The following is an 18,574-nucleotide window of genomic DNA, read 5'->3' as shown; positions in this document are numbered from 1 at the left end:
GAAATCAAGTTTATTTTCCCTGACATGGATTCTTCTCCAATGACAGCATGGGGCTGGGTTAAAAATAATTTGGTTTGCACAATTTATCTCATCCTTTTACTCAACTGAAAACCTGCTCATGTATTTTTTTTTTTTATTTTTTTTTGTACTAAAAGCAACAACACTGGTATTACCACTCTTACTTGTCTAGTCATGGCATGCAGGTGGCACTTTTCTCATAAATGAATCCGCTTGCTGGGAAACGCTCTGATTACTGAATGTTGAACCAGGTGCATAAAAGCATTTCTGTACTTTTCAATTTGCTTTGAACAGGAACAATGAACAACTTCAACAAGAGAACTGCATAGAGAAAAATCTGCACATGGGGAATTCCTGCCTATCACACAAGTACTGGATAGGAAAAAAGATGACAGCACATTTCCTTCCTGTTTCTGATGTATGTGTGCAGGAAACAGAGGACAATTGCTTTGTTTTTTTCTAGTACAGTACAGGAAATAAGGGCACATCACTATTGCATGGATGAGCGACGCAACCCCGTGGTCGGCCACGACTGGACTTAATGGTCAGGGGTCCCTTTACCTTTTATGTCTATACATACTTGGTCCTTCACCCATATCTTATCCCTACAAGTTGGAAAGTGGGTAGAGGCAGTTTTTAGTGGATAGGCAGATGGCAGAGAAAGAGCTAAGTAACCCTTTTCCCCTTCCTCTGCACCTAGATTTTAGCCTATCAGGAACTTTTCCTATGATGAAACAGAAACACTTAATGAGACCTAAAGTAGTTTGTTCCATAGTGGGGAAGGAGCATGTGCAGCAGTTTCCCCTGCAGAGATGACCATGGTCACACCCACATCATAGATTTAAGTTGCATGGCTTCCTGCAAAAAAATCCCAGGAATTAATTAACAGTGCTGAGAATTGTGGCTCTGTGGAAGGCAAACTACACTTCCCATAATTCTTTGGAGGAAGCCATGTGCTTTAGATGAGAACGTGACCCACACTGACAGTTTTTGCTGGTTACTTGCAGCAGCTCACCCGTTGGATAAAGCTTTCCTACAATTCAATGTTTTGGCGTCTGATTTTACAGGGATGGAATATGCATGCGTTTAAATGCGGTTTCCACTTCTGGCAAAGTTCCTATGACTCGTAGCTGCATGTTGGACTGAGAGTCCCCAATACAGTAATAGCTTTTGCATCAGGGTGTCACGGTGACAGGAGAAAAACTTGCAGCCCCCACACAGCTGCATGTACCCGCCTCCACTGTGGCAGACCATCAAGGAGCATCCAAAGATGCCGACAGCTGCATCAGTTCAAAGAGCAACAGAAAGCGCTTGCAATCCTGAAAAGAAAAGAAAAGTTGCTGTGTTCTTGCCCCCCGGGAAACCCTGCTGTAAAAAAACAAAACCATGAACAGATGCATGCCGCCCTCTCCGCCAGCAACAGCCTGCCGCTCGGTGAGCGAAGAAGACGTCTTCACGAGCGCACTTTCAGCCTCGTATTTTGAATAAAAGGCCGGCGGCGAACGGCGCGCTCACTTCGAGGGCGCCTCCCACCGCGACTTCTGCCGGTCGGTCCTTCCCGTCCAGTTACTGGCGCGCATGCGGGAAGCGCCCCGACCCTTGCGCAGCGGGTGGAGCCGGCCGCCTCGACGTCACGGGGCAAGATGGCGGCGCCCTTGCGCGGCGCGGAGTAGCCGGTGCACGTCCAGCGCTCCTTCCCGCCGCCGCGCCGACCTGAAGGAGCTTCGGCGGGTCTTTCTGTCCGGCCTCGGGATGTTGCCGCTCAGGCGCGTCTGGCGCCGGCTCGCCGCTCCCCGGGACCCCGGGACGTGGCTGCGGAGCGCGAGGGGCGAGGTGACCTCGGCGGCCGCCGGCCCCTCCAGCGTTTCCAAGTACGACGTCGTCGTGATCGGCGGTGGCCACGCCGGCACTGAAGCGGCTGCGGCGGCGGCGAGGGTGGGAGCCCGCACCCTCCTCGTCACGCACAAGGTGGACACCATAGGTAAGCATGGAGCTGGTTTGATTGCTCAGTGGGAGCCGGCAGGTGTGGGAACACAGAGCGCCAGCCGAGGGATGCAGGTTGCCAAAGTTTCTGCCAGGGCAGGTAGCAGAGTGGACCTCAGCAGGGTTCCTTCCCCTGACACTTGGAAAGCATGATGGTGGAGCTCGCAGGAGATGCAACAGCAGCAGGGCAGGGCTAGCAAGTACGTCCTCATTATCTCTCCATAATATGTTACTTACATGGGGAGAAAAACGCTAGAGCAACGACAAAGCTAGACAGCATCTTCAAAGGCAGAGACATCACCATGCCGACAAAGGTCCATATAGTTAAAGATATGGTTTTCCCAGTAGTGATGTATGGAAGTGAGAGCTGAACCATAAAGGAGGCCGATCGCCGAAGAATTGATGCTTTTGAATTATGTTGCTGGACTGCAAGAAGATCAAACCTATCCATTCTGAAGGCAATCAGCCCTGAGTGCTCACTGGAAGGACAGATCTTGAAGCTGAGGCTCCAATACTTTGGCCACCTCATGAGAAGAGAAGACTCCCTGGAAAAGACCCTGATGTTGGGAAAGATTGAGGGCACAAGGAGAAGGGGACGACAGAGGACAAGATGGTTGGACAGTGTTCTTGAAGCTACCAGCATGAGTTTGACCAAACTGCGGGAGGCAGTGGAAGACAGGAGTGCCTGGCGTGATCTGGTCCATGGGGTCACAAAGAGTCAGACACGACTAAACGACTAAACAACAACAAAGGGTTTGTTTATCAGGAGACATGAACTTTTCCCAACACCTGACATGGCAACATCACCTTTAATCCATTTGCTAAATGTTTATTTTATGAATGGAGCTACCAGAGAAACATATCAGCAGCAGTGTTGTTGGTCGATAAGATAATCATAAATGACAGTATACTTATTTTATTTTTTGCAAAATGAAGTTGCCTCCCGTTTTTGGACATCCATATGTGATTGGATCTGTAGAACAGATTAATAAAAACAAATGCATTTTTAAAACAAATACAAAACCCTGACATTTTGATGTATATTGCATCTAGGATTGCTAGAATTAGAGAATTAGAAATAAGCAGAAGTAAGGCATCTTGGTTTTCTCTTACAATTTTGGGCATGGGTCAGCAAACTAAGGCCCGGGGGCTGGATCCGGCCCAATTGCCTTCTGGATCCGGCCCGCGGGTTGTCTGGGAATCGCCATGTGGATCGGCATGGGATCCTGATCGTTCGGGCTGCGCCATTTCCCACCTCCACACACACACACACACACACTGTGGCGCCGCCTCCCCCCTCCCTCCTCCTGGCTTCTCCCCACCCTGCCTAGAGGAGGAAGGGGGCCGGGCTTTGTTGAGCCGTGGTTGGCTGAGCGCCATTTTAAGTAGTCTCTCTGTGGAGACAGCCCTTTCGTGCTGCTCATCGTTCCGCCGCCACCGCCAGCCCCTGCCGCTCGCAGGGCACAGGTAAGCAGTCACCGGGGCTTGTCCAGTGCTGTGGAGAAGGGAGGGGAGAGTCGTGGGGGGGAGATTCCCCCCCCCAAAAAAAAAATATAGTCCTGCCCCCCACAAGGTCTGAGGGACAGTGGACTGACCCCCTGCGGAAAAGGTTTGCTGACCCCTGATTTTGGGTCTAGAGGGGTACGGTAGTGCCATGAATTCTACTCATATTGATCCAGAGCAGATTCCAATGTATAGTTAGTAGAGTAAAAACTTAAACATATTGCAGGATTCCCCAAAAATAGACCAGAGGCAATTAATATTTTATCTAGCAGAGCTTTACTGCTACTGAAGGCAAATGAGCATAATGGTCACAAATCCAATACATTCAGGAATGGCACTGTCCATAGAAAATTCAGTTGTGACACTTAACTTAACCTCCAATAATTTCTAATAAGACCAAAACCTTAACACTAAGCATACTATACAGTCATACCTCAGGCTGAAGTAGTTTCGGGTTGAGCATTTTCAGGTTACACTCCACGGTGAACCGGAAGTAACGGAGCGTGTTACTTCCAGGTTTCACCGCATGCACAGACGCTCAAAATGACGTCACGCACATGCGCGGAAGTCCCGAGACACGGGTTGCATTCGCTTCAGGATGCGAACGGGGCTCCGGAATGGATCCCATTTGCATCCAGAGGTACCACTGTATACAGAACACCACACCAGAAGGAAAGAGAGATAGAAAGTGAAACCTAGGCTCCTTCTGGCCTATTGTTATAGTCAGCATGACCTTGAGTGAAAGAGGAACCTTCTGCCTCTTGCTAGGCAGAATAGAAACTTGCATGTCAGCTAGAAACTTCCAGCTTGCATCAGCTTGTATTACACAGAGAAGCTTCCAGAAACCTCATGGGTCAATTAGAATGGGAAAGATCTTTACACATCAAATCAGTACTTTCTTCACCAAAAAATGCACCCTGACAAGTAGCTTGCCATTCATGTCAATTTGGAGCATAGGAAATGGGGTCGGGCTAAAAGCTGTTCTTTGCTTGTAGTTAGATGCCTTTCATTTGTTATGCTGTCCAGGGCAAATGTCATGTAACCCTTCCTTTGGTGGAATTGGAAAAGGACATCTGGTCAGGGAAGTGGACGCACTGGACGGGCTCTGCGCACGAATCTGCGATCAGTCGGGAGTGCATTACAAAGTGCTAAATAAATGCAAGGGACCGGCCGTCTGGGGTCTCCGAGCCCAGATTGACAGAGAGCTCTATAAAGAGAACATGCAGGTGAGAATGTGGATGGGAAGAGAGGAGAGGAAGGCTTCTGAGGCAACCCTATGCATGCTTACCTATGGAACTCAGTGGGGTTTATTCAAGTATACACGTTTATGAGTGCACTGTCAGTTTGATGAAGGTAAACATGTGAATGGGTGTGTGTCAGATATAATAAAATGTACATTACATTTACCATTAATATTGGGGAAATGACCAAAATGTTTCCTAATCAGAGCATGGAATCTTGATTGACATTTGGTGGTGGTGGTGAGGGCGTTATCCAGTAATTTGGTTTGTTTTTAAAATGCACAAGTTACCTCTCACTCAACAAATTCCCAAAATGATTTACAAAACATTTAAATCCGTAAGTCTGATTGGAAAAGGCAACTTATTTCTGTCATGCTTAAATAACCTGGAATGTAAACTTAACTGGGCGGGGGGAATGGCTCCTTATTCCAACAAACAAGTGTCATTGGCTATACAGCAATGGAGACTCAAACGTAATATTGGGCAACTTAGAACAAAATCCCTGCAAAACATAATCTACAATGCATTTTACACCAGAGTTGTATTTAAAAAAACATGACTGTGAAATTATGGAGTAGATCCAGAAAAACATTGACAGGAGGTGAATTTCCTGCCCCACCTTCTTCCAGAAACTGCACCAACCCCCCTGAAGTGGGGTGAATGATTTGGGTGGGAAAGGCAGGTACGGATTCCCAGCAGGTACCTCCAACTAAGGGTCTCCTGACTCTTAGGAAAGGCTTTTCAGGAGAGGAAAGGGAGAAAGTTTCCTTCTGCCTTCCCCTTTCTGCTGGCTTTTCTCTACAACCAAGCCAATGTCTGTTTTTAAAATGCAAAACACCGTGTTAATTCAGCATTCTCTGAATAAGACATTCTGTACTCACATAACAAGCACTTGGGTGGGACAACTTTGAAAAGTGCTGTATGAGAACATAAATGCTTGTGCAGTTTCAGTTCTTCTCTTTTTGGTAAAATCTCGTGAGGGAGGAAAAGGAGGTGCCCAGATCAGACTTCCATCCTTGATTTGGCAATGGTGGACTATATATGGCTTTTAGCCTTTTTAGTCTTCATTATTTGTGTTATTAGATATAATTCTCAAGCTGACTGTGGCTATTTAATGCACTTATTGTTTTCAAAAACTTAAACTTAATAATGCTAAAAACTAATTTAATAAACCAAAATGTTTACTGCAACTATGGAAGACATTGGCTATGCCTTCTTTTACTTCAGGCAGGAAAGGGCCTCACTCTTGAATAGGGTTGGTCTGTCAAAGCTGTGGGTCTGGGGTCTTTATTTGACCCACAACCCTATTTTCCCTCCAAACAGTTCCCACCTGCCCCACAGCTGATATCATAGGTGGGGCAGGGAATGACAGAGCTGCGAAGGAGCAATCGGAAACCTTTAAGTGCACTCCCAGCTGTTCCTTAGCAAGCGAGGCTTGCAGTAAACTGGGGGAACCTGGGAACTCAGTAGCGCAGCCATGTTACTGGAGGTTCTCTCCTTTGCTTATGAGTCCTTAAAAGATCATGTGTGTGTGTAAATTCCTTTAACAGGGTTTTTTTCCCCTAGTAGAAAGAAATTCTCCAAACCCCACTTCTGACAGTTTGTGAAGCTTCTGTGGAAGATCTTCTACTGACAGACCCAGAATCGGATCATCCAGGCAAATGTTGCGTCAGTGGAGTCGTGTTGGGTCAGTATTCCGGCAAGCTGCATCCTGAAGCAGCAGTCTTCATCCATTTGTGTAGGGTCTGCTTTCCATGACAGCAGCTTGCAAAAACTACTTCCAGGTAAAAGGAGGAGGGAGACCTCACCTCTGCAGAGAACTCAAGTGGCACAAGAACCCAGTAGTTTTTTCTAGATGCTGCCTTGAAAAGCAGATCGGATGGGAAATTAGCTAAGTTATTTACCTCATTTTTTAAGCCCATGCAATGTGAGCCAGGGAATCTAACCCATCGTTATTTCCAAAGAGTAAATTTATAACTGTGATCTTAATCTAGTCCTTAATGAACTAATAGCCACATTTGCAACTGTCACTTGCAATGCATATTGAATGGCCATTTTTGAACTTGTAAAAACACCAGGGCTTGGTGTTAAAAGCTGGCTGGATACTTAGGGTGTGTGATTGTAGCTTCACCATCTCAGAATAGCTGTATGAAACTACCCTGACACAAAAAATAGGATTTCCTAGTTCTACTTACAGTAAATAAAGAACCGTGTAGGTCTGCCGTAGTTGAAACAAAATAAAAAAATCCTTCCAGTAGCACCTTAGAGACCAACTAAGTTTGTTATTGGTATGAGTTTTCGTGTGCATGTATCTGAAGAAGTGTGCATGCACATGAAAGCTCATACCAATAACAAACTTAGTTGGTCTCTAAAGTGCTACTGGAAGGATTTCCTAGGTTACAGATAGGCAGACTGGGCTACTGGGAATCCTGTAACGAAAACCTCTGACTCAGTAGGTTATCTAGCCTTTTCTAGGTCACTGTCATTCCACTGCAGAAAGTTATGCTGTTCTGGACTATGTAGTTTAGTTAGTATGAGGCACTTAGATGTTTACAATTCAGAAAACAACAGATAGAATAAGTAGGATGATCACGAGAGACTTGATTTTATACAGAGTATAAGCACATATCTCTCTCATTCTCTGTAATAACATGTGTGAAACTGAAGGATAAGCAGCTGTCTTTAAGTGGCAGCAACATAAACTTAGGGTTTTATGTAATATCAAACTGCAAAAAATAAATAAATGTTTTCTGTCGTTGAATAAGACTGTGCTGAACTTCAAACTTCCTTGTGTCCTGGTGGAAAAAGATACTCGCTCTTTCCAAAATAGATTTTATCTTAAACAAATGCATGTTTCCATCGGGAGGAGTATAGAAAGAGGATGACGTCCTTCAGTTTGTTTAACGAAAGGAGCTTTAACAACTTTTCTATGCTCCTCCCGATGGAAATATGCAGAAGGGGACATATATACCCCTGCTTTAAGTCGTTTACAAACTGTCTTCTCTTGTATATTATTTACTACAAAGCTTGATGACTAAGCTCTTTAGCGATGAAACGTCAGATTACCAGAACGACGTCCAAGCACTGAACCACTAGTATATCACTAGTGGACTGTTTATTACTGCGTTTGCACTTGTTCAAGATGATATGTATTTTGGAAAGAGAAGAAATGAGCACTGAACTACTGATGCATTACAAGTGAGCTCTTTTATTTACTGAATTTACTATTGTTTAAGATAAAACCTCTTTGGGAAAGAAGCTACTTCTAATTAGGGCAGCAGCAGGTATGCTAAACTCCGCTCTGTTTCACTCCATGTTTCCCCCCTCAGAAGATGGAAGGAGAGTGCATGCTGGGAGTGTTGTTCTAACCACGGGAACATTTCTGAGGGGCATGATCCTAATTGGATTGGAAATGCATCCTGCTGGGCGGATGGGAGACCAGCCCTCCGTCGGCCTTGCTCAGACTCTGGAGAAACTTGGATTTACCATAGGAAGGTTAAAAACTGGAACTCCACCCCGACTGGTGAAAGACTCCATTGACTTCAGTGTCCTCGAGAGGCATCCCGCTGATAGCTTTCCTGTGCCGTTCAGCTTCCTTAGTGAATCTGTGTGGATTAAGGTGCGAAGGAGTCCTGAGGAAGTAATCAGCTGTTGAAGTTTGTGAGGGGGAGTCTCTGTTTCTCTTTCTTAAAGTGATATGTTCTGGCAGTGCTGTGGTTTTCAGCATGCAGGAGGATTTCTTGAAATGACTGTGTCAGAAATTATCCCCGGCTACAAAGATAGCGGTGCGCTCCTAAATCGTCAGTATATTTGTCTATTCCTGTTAAAAGCTGCTAAGAGTAATGCAAGGAGTTGATGGAAATTCTCCCCTAAATACTGGCACATTCCGGTGACAATATATACCGTCAAAGTTGTCAAGTTTTATTCCTGAAATATCAGTCCTCATACATACGTAGAAGAACTGAGGATAATTTTTAACCGTCACACACACTGCTTCACCAGCGATCTTTGTCCCTGAAATATCTGCCCTGTAATCTGAAGCATCTGTAACCCGAGGTACCACTGTATTACTGAAATACAGCGTGAACTATTTTAGAATCATCACTGCCCTTTTAAAGGAGTCAATTCATAAATTCAGAGCAATGGTACTGCTTACTTGAGGGCTCAAAGGTCCAAAGGATAAGTTGCTATCTAATAGGATAGCTCTATGTTGGTGTGGAGATCTTGGTCACTGGACTTCACCAAAGGCTTTCTGTGTGACCTTTGATAAATCATTAAGCCTTCTGATCTCAGGCTTGCTTGCTTAGACGTTAATTCTAGTGAAATTGCTTTGATTTCTTCCCAGGAGATACATTCTAGATTGGGGCCTACTCATGCTTCCATTTCTCCAATAGTATTATGGAGAAATTAGGGGCCATATTCAACTAATTCGTTGCACTAGCAGAAGCCAGCACAAGGATACCTGCTAGTACAACAAGATTCCCCTCCCCACTCCTCTTCCCACTACACCCTCACCAAATCTGCTCCAGAGAGTCAGAAGAACCCCAAAAACAGCATGGAGGGCAGGAAATGGTTCCATCACCACAGGAATATCTGCTTGGCTAATGGAATGATCTTCTTAGTGCTTCGTTGAGTGTAACCCAATGATTGGTATAGTTTCCTGGGAAAGGTTAAGGCTGCAGTGCTTGGGTATGCTCAGGTGGTATGACGATAATGGCTGAGTGCGGGCTGAAGTGATCTCTTTCAAGATGACTGTGAAAACAGTTCGGCATGCTTCAAAGCTACCCTGATTTGCTCACTGAATGCAGGTGGTTCTGTTTCAGCCAGAAGATCAGCTGTCATGTTACCTGACGCACACAAACCCCAAAGTGGAGAAAATCATCCATGAGAACCTTCACCTGAACAACCACGTCAGAGAAACAACAAGAGGACCCCGGTAAATCCCTGTTTATATTATGTTATGTACAGTGCTGTCGGTGTACATAGCATGAAAAGAAAGAAGGGGGGGGGGGAGTCTGAACCCTGATGGGAAGAAAAGGGGAGGGGATGATCGCTGCAAGACCGATAGGCAAGAATATTGCAAATGCAGTTGCACATGTTTAGGCTTAGAGTTTGTTTAATTCATCCAAGAGTCACTTGGAAGAATATTAAAAAAGATCTTGAAATCTGGGACAGATTGAGGTTATCTTTTCTGTGGAGGATAGCGGTTATCAAAATGAACGTTCTCCCCAGAATGTTATTTCTGTTCCAAACCATTCCGGTACTAAAAGGTCTGAAGCAGTGTAAAGAGTGGCAAAGGGCCTTAGCGAAATACATCTGGCAAGGCAAAAGACCACGAATAAAAATGAAAATATTGGTGGACAAAAAAGAAAGAGGGGGATTCTCCCTACCGGATCTAAGTTTATATTATGAAGCGGCATGCTTATTGTGGCTGAAGGATTGGATAAGATTGGAAAATAGGGACATCTTGGACTTGGAAGGTTTTGATAACAGGTACGGGTGGCACTCGTACCTGTGGTACGAAAAGGTGAAAGTTCATAGAGGCTTTCTAAATCATATTTTTAGGGGACCACTATTCCAAGTATGGGAAAGAAATAAAAATATATTGGAAAGGAAGACACCTTGGTGGATTTCACCAATAGAGGTGTTAACTATAAAAAAAATAAACATGGAAGGGAAGAATGCCACCTATGAAGAACTAACTTGGAAGACAGATCAAGGGATTAAACTTAGACCATATGAAGAGATCAAAAATTTATTTACAGGGTGGTTGCAATACCACCAAGTAAATGATCTGCTAAAAGAGGACAAAAAGAAAATAGGATTTGAAGATAAAAAATCTAAATTTAATGTAGAAGTTATAGAAGGTAAGAACAAAACACTGTCAAGGATGTATGATATTCTGCTGGAGTGGTATACAAAAGATGAGGAGGTGAAGGAGGCCATGATTAAGTGGGCGATAGACATCGGATATAACATTGATTTTGAGAGGTGGTTGGAACTATGGAACAGGAATATGAGATTTACGGCATGCACGGCATTAAAGGAAAACCTGTGGAAAATGATCTACAGGTGGTATCACACACCAGTGAAATTAGCGAAGATTTATAAGTTGAAGGATAAAAGATGCTGGAAGTGTAGAGAGGTAGAAGGTGACCTCTACCATATGTGGTGGTCGTGTTGTAAAGTGAGAGGCTTTTGGGAATTGGTTTATAATGAACTTAAAAAAATCTTGAAATATACATTTCCCAAAAAGCCAGAAGCTTTTTTGTTAGGAATGGTCGGTAAAGAAATTAAAAAAGAAGATAAGACCTTGTTTCTATATGCTACAACAGCTGCAAGAATTATGTTAGCACAAAATTGGAAATTAGAAGTAATACCCAACATAAGTGATTGGCAGGTTAAAATGATAAATTATGCGGAGCTTGATAGAATATCAGGAAGATTAAGGGACCAAGACGAACAGAAATTTCATGATAATTGGAAGAAATATTTAATGTATATGGAATCTAAATCTCAGGTGACACTGGCGGGGTTGAAATAACTCTAACAGCGGGAAAGGCTTATGTAAAAGAGTTAAAAAGTACGTGATTATATAATTTATACGATACTTACCAAAGGAGTGGAGGGAAGTCCAAGGCTCAGTTGAGATTAATTCAGTTATGTATTTTATTTATGATTTGTGAAGTGGATATAATTTGTATAAGGTATGTGGTGGATTTTTTGTTTATGTTTTTTCTGTATATATGTGCAAATATGAATAAAGATTTATTTAAAAAAAATAGAGTTTGTTTAATTCAGGGGTGGGAGACATTTTGCCTTCCAGATGTTGCTCAACTACATGTAGTTAAGCAACATCTGGAAGGCCAAAGGTTCCCCACACCTGCTTTTGTGGGTGAGGAGTACAGCAATAAGGAAACCTATCCAGTCTCTTGAAATTTCATGTTTGGGCTCTTCTCCGTGTCAGCATCCTAACAAGGCATACTGTTGCTCGTGTTTCTAGGTACTGTCCCTCACTAGAGTCGAAAGTTCTGCGTTTTCCAAATCGCGCACATCAGGTCTGGCTTGAGCCCGAGGGTCTGGATTCCAACGTCATCTACCCGCAGGGAATATCTCTGACGTTGCCATCTGAGATCCAGGAGGAGCTCATCACCCATATTAAGGGCTTGGAAAAAGCAAAAATGGTACAGCCAGGTGAGAGGTGGGAAGGAAGTCCAGTTGGATGGAGCTATATAGGCAGCATATCATGTGGGAGTGTGTGTGGATGCCGAGGTTTGTCTGCCTCATCTCAAGTGGGATGTTACTTGATTGCCCACCAGCACATGGCTGTGCATGTCTTCTGATCACCAGACGTGTGGTTTTGTAGGCCTTTATCTTACAGAAAGGTTTGAAACAATGCAGCATGCATCCTTTCCCCCTGCTACCTGTAACCATGTTGCTCTGTTGTAGGGTGTGGTTGCTGGAATCAATAAACCTTTTATCACCTATATCTGTCCTAATAGGCTATGGAGTGCAATATGACTTTCTAGACCCACGTCAGCTGACCGCCTCCCTTGAGTCTCGCCTCGTCCAGCGGCTCTTCTTTGCAGGGCAGATAAATGGCACCACAGGCTACGAAGAGGCTGCAGCTCAGGTGAGGAGAACCTGCAGGGAAGTGGGTCGTGGCTGTGAAATGCTTTCTGCAGTATCAAACGTGATGATATAACTAGCAGCTTGCAGTCACAGGTCTTTTGACTCTGCCTTCTTCCAACTCAGACGTTCTGGACTACAACTCACATCAGCTTCAGCCTGCATGACCCTACAGGAAGGAGCTGGTGGGAATTCTGATCCAAAACACTGGAAGGCACCAGGCTGTGGAATGCCGATTTCAAGAGCATTTGTTCAGAACGTGTGTGTGTACACATGTCTGAAACTTGCTTTTTTATGTCCAGGGAATGAGCCCTTGTCATAATTGGCTTGTGCCGATTTTATTCTGCAAAGACACCTTTTAGCATGCCAGTGGATAACTGGGATAGAATGGTGGGAAAGTCACATGTGGTATCTACGGCTTAAGCAGTCTCCTTATCGTAGACACAGAGCTACTGAACAGACTAAGCTTCTGGTGTCTAGTATATATGGTGGCTTCCTCTGTGATCTATAATCTCTTTACTCTCTGGCAGGGTGTGGTTGCTGGAATCAATGCCAGTCTGCGGGTCACTGGGAAACCTCCATTTATTGTCAGTCGCACAGAGGGGTACATTGGCGTTCTGATTGACGATCTCACTACTCTGGGCACCAGCGAGCCGTACCGCATGTTCACCAGCCGAGTGGAGTTTCGGATGTCTCTGCGGCCGGATAACGCTGACAGCAGACTCACCTTCCGAGGTAGTCAATTCCTCCAGAGGCCTTTTTTTAAAAAAAAACAAAACCACACAATTGCACACAGTTTTCCTAATTCCTGAGCACCTTTTTGGTCTCTTTAAGGCTATAATGAAGCTGGCTGTGTGTCTCAAAAGCGGTATGAGCAAGCATCTCAGATGAAAGCAGTGTTAGAAGAAGGACTTGAAATGCTGAAATCTATTCAGTTCAGCAATGCAAAATGGGCCCAGCTCATACCAGAGATTACAATAAGTGCCGGTCGTACCTCTCCTTGCAGGTATGAGTCTCTCTCTTATCCGCCCCCCCCCATGGTCTTGTTTTAGAGAAGCGCAGATTCATACAGAAACATCATATACCTCACATTTACCCGCTCTCTCTATCCTTTTTAATTGTCTCTACTCGTAGAGTGTTTCTTGTGATGCTGTTTGTGTGGGGGAGAATGTACAAAGCTGTCAAGAGTGTTTCTGTGGAAAGGGTGAAGCGATTTCATTGCTTTCTTTTGTCTTCCCTCACCGGTGACTCGGTGAGATTTGTGGGATTTTATAATGTGAAAGACTAGACTGGATGAATCCCAAGCCAGAATTAAGATTGCCGGAAGAAATACAGTGGTACCTCGGGTTAAGTACTTAATTCGTTCCGGAGGTCCGTACTTAACCTGAAACTGTTCTTAACCTGAAGCACCACTTTAGCTAATGGGGCCTCCCACTGCTGCCACGCCGCCGGAGCACAATTTCTGTTCTCATCCTGAAGCAAAGTACTTAACCTGAAGCACTATTACTGGGTTAGCAGAGTCTGTAACCTGAAGCATATGTAACCTGAAGTGTATGTAACCCAAGGTACCACTGTATGAACAACCTCAGATATGCAATGACGCAACCTTGATGGCAGAAAGTGAGGAGTAATTAAAGAACTTCTTAATGAGGGTGAAAGAGGAGAGCGCAAAATATAGTCTGAAGCTCAACATCAAAAAAACTAAGATCATGGCCACTGGTCTCATCACTTCCTGGCAAATAGAAGGGGGAAAAATGGATGCAGTGAGAGATTTTACTTCCTTGGGCTCTATGATCACTGCAGATGGTGACAGCAGTCATGAAATTAAAAGGCGCCTACTTCTTGGGAGAAAAGCAATGACAAACCCAGACAGCACCTTAAAAAGCAGAGACATTACCTTGCCGGCAAAGGTCCATATAGTTAAAGCTATGGTTTTCCCAATAGTGATGTATGGAAGTGAGAGCTGGACCATAAAGAAGGCTGATCGCCAAAGAATTGATGCTTTTGAATTCTGGTGCTGGAGGAGACTCTTGAGAGTCCCATGGACTGCAAGAAGATCAAACCTCTCCATTCTTAAGGAAATCAGCCCTGAGTGCTCACTGGAAGGACAGATCCTGAAGCTAAGGCTCCAATACTTTGGCCACCTCATGAGAAGAGAAGACTCCCTGGAAAAGACCCTGAAGTTGGGACAGATTGAGGGAACAAGAAGGGGACGACAGAGGATGAGATGGTTGGACAGTGTTCTCGAAGCTACTAAAATGAGTTTAGTAACAACAACAACATAATGGCCTGTAGAAACTCCTAGAGCTAGGGCGTATTTTCACAGTTTCAAATCCTAACGTAAAACTGTTAACCTGGTATCCCACCACTATTAACACATAAAATCAAGGGGGAATTGAAATTTTTAAGCTGTGGAAAGAAGGAAAGCAGTCCTAGAAAATCTAATGCTTTTGCTTTTATCTTTGAATTAAGTAACCCCCTTAACCATACCCTAATTGGTACCTCACATAAGCAGAGTTCAGGTTTCACAGCATGATTAGTGATAGGGAGCAAAGCTCTGGCTAAAATGGCCTGGGATTTGTTGCCCACGTAAAACAAACACACTGGCAAACCTGTGGACTCAGAAAAGTTTGTTTTAGCAGCTTCTAGGTGCCCTTGAGCTAAAATGCTGTGTTTCTTCCATTACATAACCTACCTTATCACTTATTTCAATGTATTATACAGTGTCATTTTTTTTAATGCTGTCCCCATGTTATTGTGTATAGTTTCTTTCCAAATTCTTATCTGTGATCTTCATTGTTGGCTTGTAAGCTCCTTGAGTTGAATCAGCCATTTGTGTGTGTGTGCATTAAATGATCCCTAATACAATGTGGTTAAGGCTTCCTGGATAGTGATACCATATTTTGAGCAAGCCTGAGGTCTTGTAAACTTCCTTGAAATTCCATGGGAATGGGTACTAGCTTAGACTTGTTTTAGATCCCACCTTTCTATGACGAGAGCACTCAACGCATCTTGCACATAATTTCACAGGAATTGTTTTTGCTTTGTTTTGGTTTTTTGCTCAGTGCCCTGGACATCCTTCAGTACCAGGGGGCCAATATGGAGATTTTGTCACGAGCTGTCCCAGGGCCTCTGAAAAAGTTTGCTGAATGGAGACAACTGGCAGAAAGGCTGAAAATAGAAGGTATGGAAGACTAGCAAGCCCTAAATAAAACTCCCATCAGTACCAGCCAGCATGGAGAGTGATGGGAGTTGTAGTCCAGCAACATCTGGAGGGCCCCCATTCCTAACTTGACACATTTGTGCCCAGTAGATCTTGCTTCTTGGGGAACTCAGAACATAAATTCCATCGAGTCCAAGAACACAATTAGGCTTTATATTCTTATACAGATAGCTTGTGGCCGTTTTCCGTCTCTCCAATGGTGCAGGAGTAAATCTGATATAATCTGCTCTGTTTAGGTTGCAAACCTAAGCATATTTACTAGGGAGTAAGTCCCATTCAACACAGTGGAACCAGCATTTGCCAGGTGCATTTTGCTCATGGCTATCAGCCACTTGTGACCAAGTGAATATGCCCGGGTGCCAGGATAGCACCTGATGTCTCTACCATCTGGAGGTGCATGCATGGGGACCCTTGGGTTTTTTTCACACACTAGGAACACATCCTGTACAATTCTATCCATTATATTTTATCAGAATGAATTTCAGGAACCAAAATATATATTGTTCTGTTCATTCTCTTTGTTCTTCTCACAAGCTGTTTATGAATGGCATGTGTCCGTTCAGAGGTTGGAAATAGAGGAAGTGCGTCAGGATGAGGCTCTTCAGCTGCCAGAAGATCTGGATTACTTTGCCATCGATGCATCACTATCTCAGGAAGTGCGAGAGAAGCTGGACTCCCACCGTCCCCAGACGGTAAGGTGCTGGTAGAGTGAGTTTGCTGGATGCAGTAGCGATCCTGTGGCTTTCCAGATGTTGCCAGACTCCCAACTCCTACCAGCACTAGCCATTGTGGCCCGGAATTGTAGTCAAGCAACCCAGCATTAATATGTAGGGGGTTAGCTATTAAAATGTACCTTGAAAGCATTATAGTCATTTCCAAAGGCAGAAAACTGAGTAAGCAGGGGCTTCGCTAGGTTAACAGCTCTGCCTTTAGAATCTTCCAACTTTGTTTGCTATTAGAGACCACATGGAAAGTGCCAAGAGAATTCCAGTTCTAAGTTGAGAAATAAAATTGGGGGGGGGGAGCATTTCACAAGATTTCACCACTGTGTTCCTGGCCTTATTAAAAATTTGGAAATTAAAAGCATCAAGGGAGAGTTAGAAAAAACACTTAACTTGGTGGGGCTTTTTATTCTTTATTTTTAAAGCCCATTTCTGTGCAAATATATAGATTATGTATAATAATTTATAATCTATAAATATTATAGTAAAGTTTGCCTGCCATTTTGATTTCACCTGTTTTGTTGTTCTTATCAGAATGCTTCAGATTAGCTTATGTGTCTTTTTCCAGTTTGAACATGTAAGGCAGTCTCCGCCCCGCCCCCCCAAGTCATAAAATGTATTCCTTTGTGCTCACCAACAAAAAATGGCTACCATTTTATGCATAGGAGGGGGTGTGGAATAATGGGCAAGACATTCTTGAGTCAAATGTGGCCAGAACTTCTACAAACCTTTCTGCACCAACACTATGGGGATAGTAATACTGACAGGCTTTGTAATCATTTAAGTAATTTAAGCAGTCAAATAAATGCAAAATGATGTTCTTTTAGACATGTGCACAAATGCTGAACCATAGCTGTGAACTGTATGTTGCTATAATGCTGATGACAATGGAATATAATCAAGAGCTTCCACTGCCATTAAAAAACAAACTAGCAGTGCTCATTTTTAATGGTGGCTAGAAAGTTAAAACCCCACATCCAGAATGGGTAGGGTATAAGAGAGGGAGTTATGTTGCACAAATGGAAATAATTGCATTGGCAGTAGGACTTAAGAGTTTGCTCATTGACATGACTCTGTTTATAGAATGATCAACAGTCTTCAGTGATGTCCTGTTGATCCCGAGTGGTAAGATATGCAGGGAAGAGTTTACTTTGTGTGTATTTTAGTCACTTCAATGAAACACACATGAAGGGGAGGCGGGAAGACTGTGGTGTTACAATTCTTACAGTAGGCAATCTCACCTTCCTGTTACTGTTTCCAGATTGGCGCTGTCAGCCGCATTCCTGGAGTTACACCTGCTGCTGTTCTAAATCTACTGAGGTTTGTGAAGAACCATCACAAAAGAGCAGAGCAAACAAGTGAGAGATGTAGGATTGCTACCCCCATCCCTGATGTCAACCTGCTGGGACAAAGAAAGCTCCAAGCTACTGATACGTGAACAGTGCTTACTGAGCAAAATCCATTGAACTGTTTGTGTTCCTGCAGCCTGTGGTTATCCAGTCATTCACATACCATGTATGTAATTGCTATCCAATAAATAGACAAGAGCTACCAGTGTGATGTTATCTTACACACAAAGGATGGTGATCCAGTGAATGAGTTAGTCCAAAAAGCTGAAAAACTTCCAGAACACCACAAAGCCAGAAAACCTGAACACCACTAGCCAGAAAACCTGGCAGTGTCAGATCAGGTGTTGAAGAAAACTTTTAAAGAGAAATCTGTTTGCTGCTTGCAATTTCTTGAGTCACTTCCTTTTCTACTGCCTTTGCTGCCACCTACAGTACTGAAAAAATCTCATCTTGGTGCATAAATATTCCTCTTAAGCAAGGGAAAGATGTTAACAGGCTTCCTTTACTTGAAAGCAGTTGAAACACTTGCAGGTAGGTTTTTATTTAAGCTTATGCTCAAATCCAAATTTGTTTTCAGACATAAAATGTATCAGATTAGAATCAGGACCTTGTTCTCAATAAGGCTGTTAGGTGTTGCTATGGTGGGAATATAGTCTTTACCTGCTGTTTATGGAGTGGAAAAACACACTTACACCCCGAATAGATGGAGCACTGAACTGAGGTCTATGGTTTATAAATCCAGTCAATATAGCTGGGAATTATTTCTGGGTCAACCCAACTAGAGGCTTGCGCTCCCAAGATTTAGGCAGTGCACAGTACAAGTAGAGGGGTTTGATGCTTGGGAGTCTACAAGTTCAAAAAGCACATGATGCCTGGAACCAGGACCCTGACAAGGTGGAGGGCTGT

The 18,574-nt window shown here is 43.8% G+C and overlaps 1 protein-coding gene across 1 annotated transcript; it reads left to right on the top strand.

The window, feature by feature from the left end:
- The first annotated feature begins 1,581 nt into the window (after positions 1 to 1,581).
- MTO1 (mitochondrial tRNA translation optimization 1) lies at positions 1,582 to 17,870 on the top strand. Its single transcript, XM_028722767.2, has 12 exons — positions 1,582 to 1,999; positions 4,531 to 4,730; positions 6,315 to 6,432; positions 8,075 to 8,364; positions 9,569 to 9,681; positions 11,749 to 11,939; positions 12,248 to 12,378; positions 12,905 to 13,109; positions 13,209 to 13,380; positions 15,440 to 15,558; positions 16,132 to 16,289; positions 17,581 to 17,870. Exons 1-12 carry the CDS (start codon positions 1,597 to 1,599, stop codon positions 17,755 to 17,757), a joined length of 2,277 nt encoding a protein of 758 aa, XP_028578600.2. The 5' UTR covers positions 1,582 to 1,596; the 3' UTR covers positions 17,758 to 17,870.
- The last annotated feature ends 704 nt before the right edge of the window (positions 17,871 to 18,574 follow it).

Source organism: Podarcis muralis, chromosome 3, assembly GCF_964188315.1.
Source record: "Podarcis muralis chromosome 3, rPodMur119.hap1.1, whole genome shotgun sequence".
In the NCBI taxonomy this organism is placed as follows: Eukaryota; Metazoa; Chordata; class Lepidosauria; order Squamata; family Lacertidae; genus Podarcis; species Podarcis muralis.
This window is presented reverse-complemented; position numbering and strand designations above follow the sequence as displayed.

Excerpts from the sequence above, each read along its gene's own strand:
- MTO1 (XM_028722767.2), top strand. The coding sequence starts at position 1,597 with ATGCGGGAAGCGCCCCGACCCTTGCGCAGCGGGTGGAGCCGGCCGCCT. Across the intron at positions 13,110-13,208 it reads CAGCAGACTCACCTTCCGAG|GCTATAATGAAGCTGGCTGT; the intron begins GTAGTCAATTCC and ends GGTCTCTTTAAG. Across the intron at positions 16,290-17,580 it reads ACTCCCACCGTCCCCAGACG|ATTGGCGCTGTCAGCCGCAT; the intron begins GTAAGGTGCTGG and ends TACTGTTTCCAG.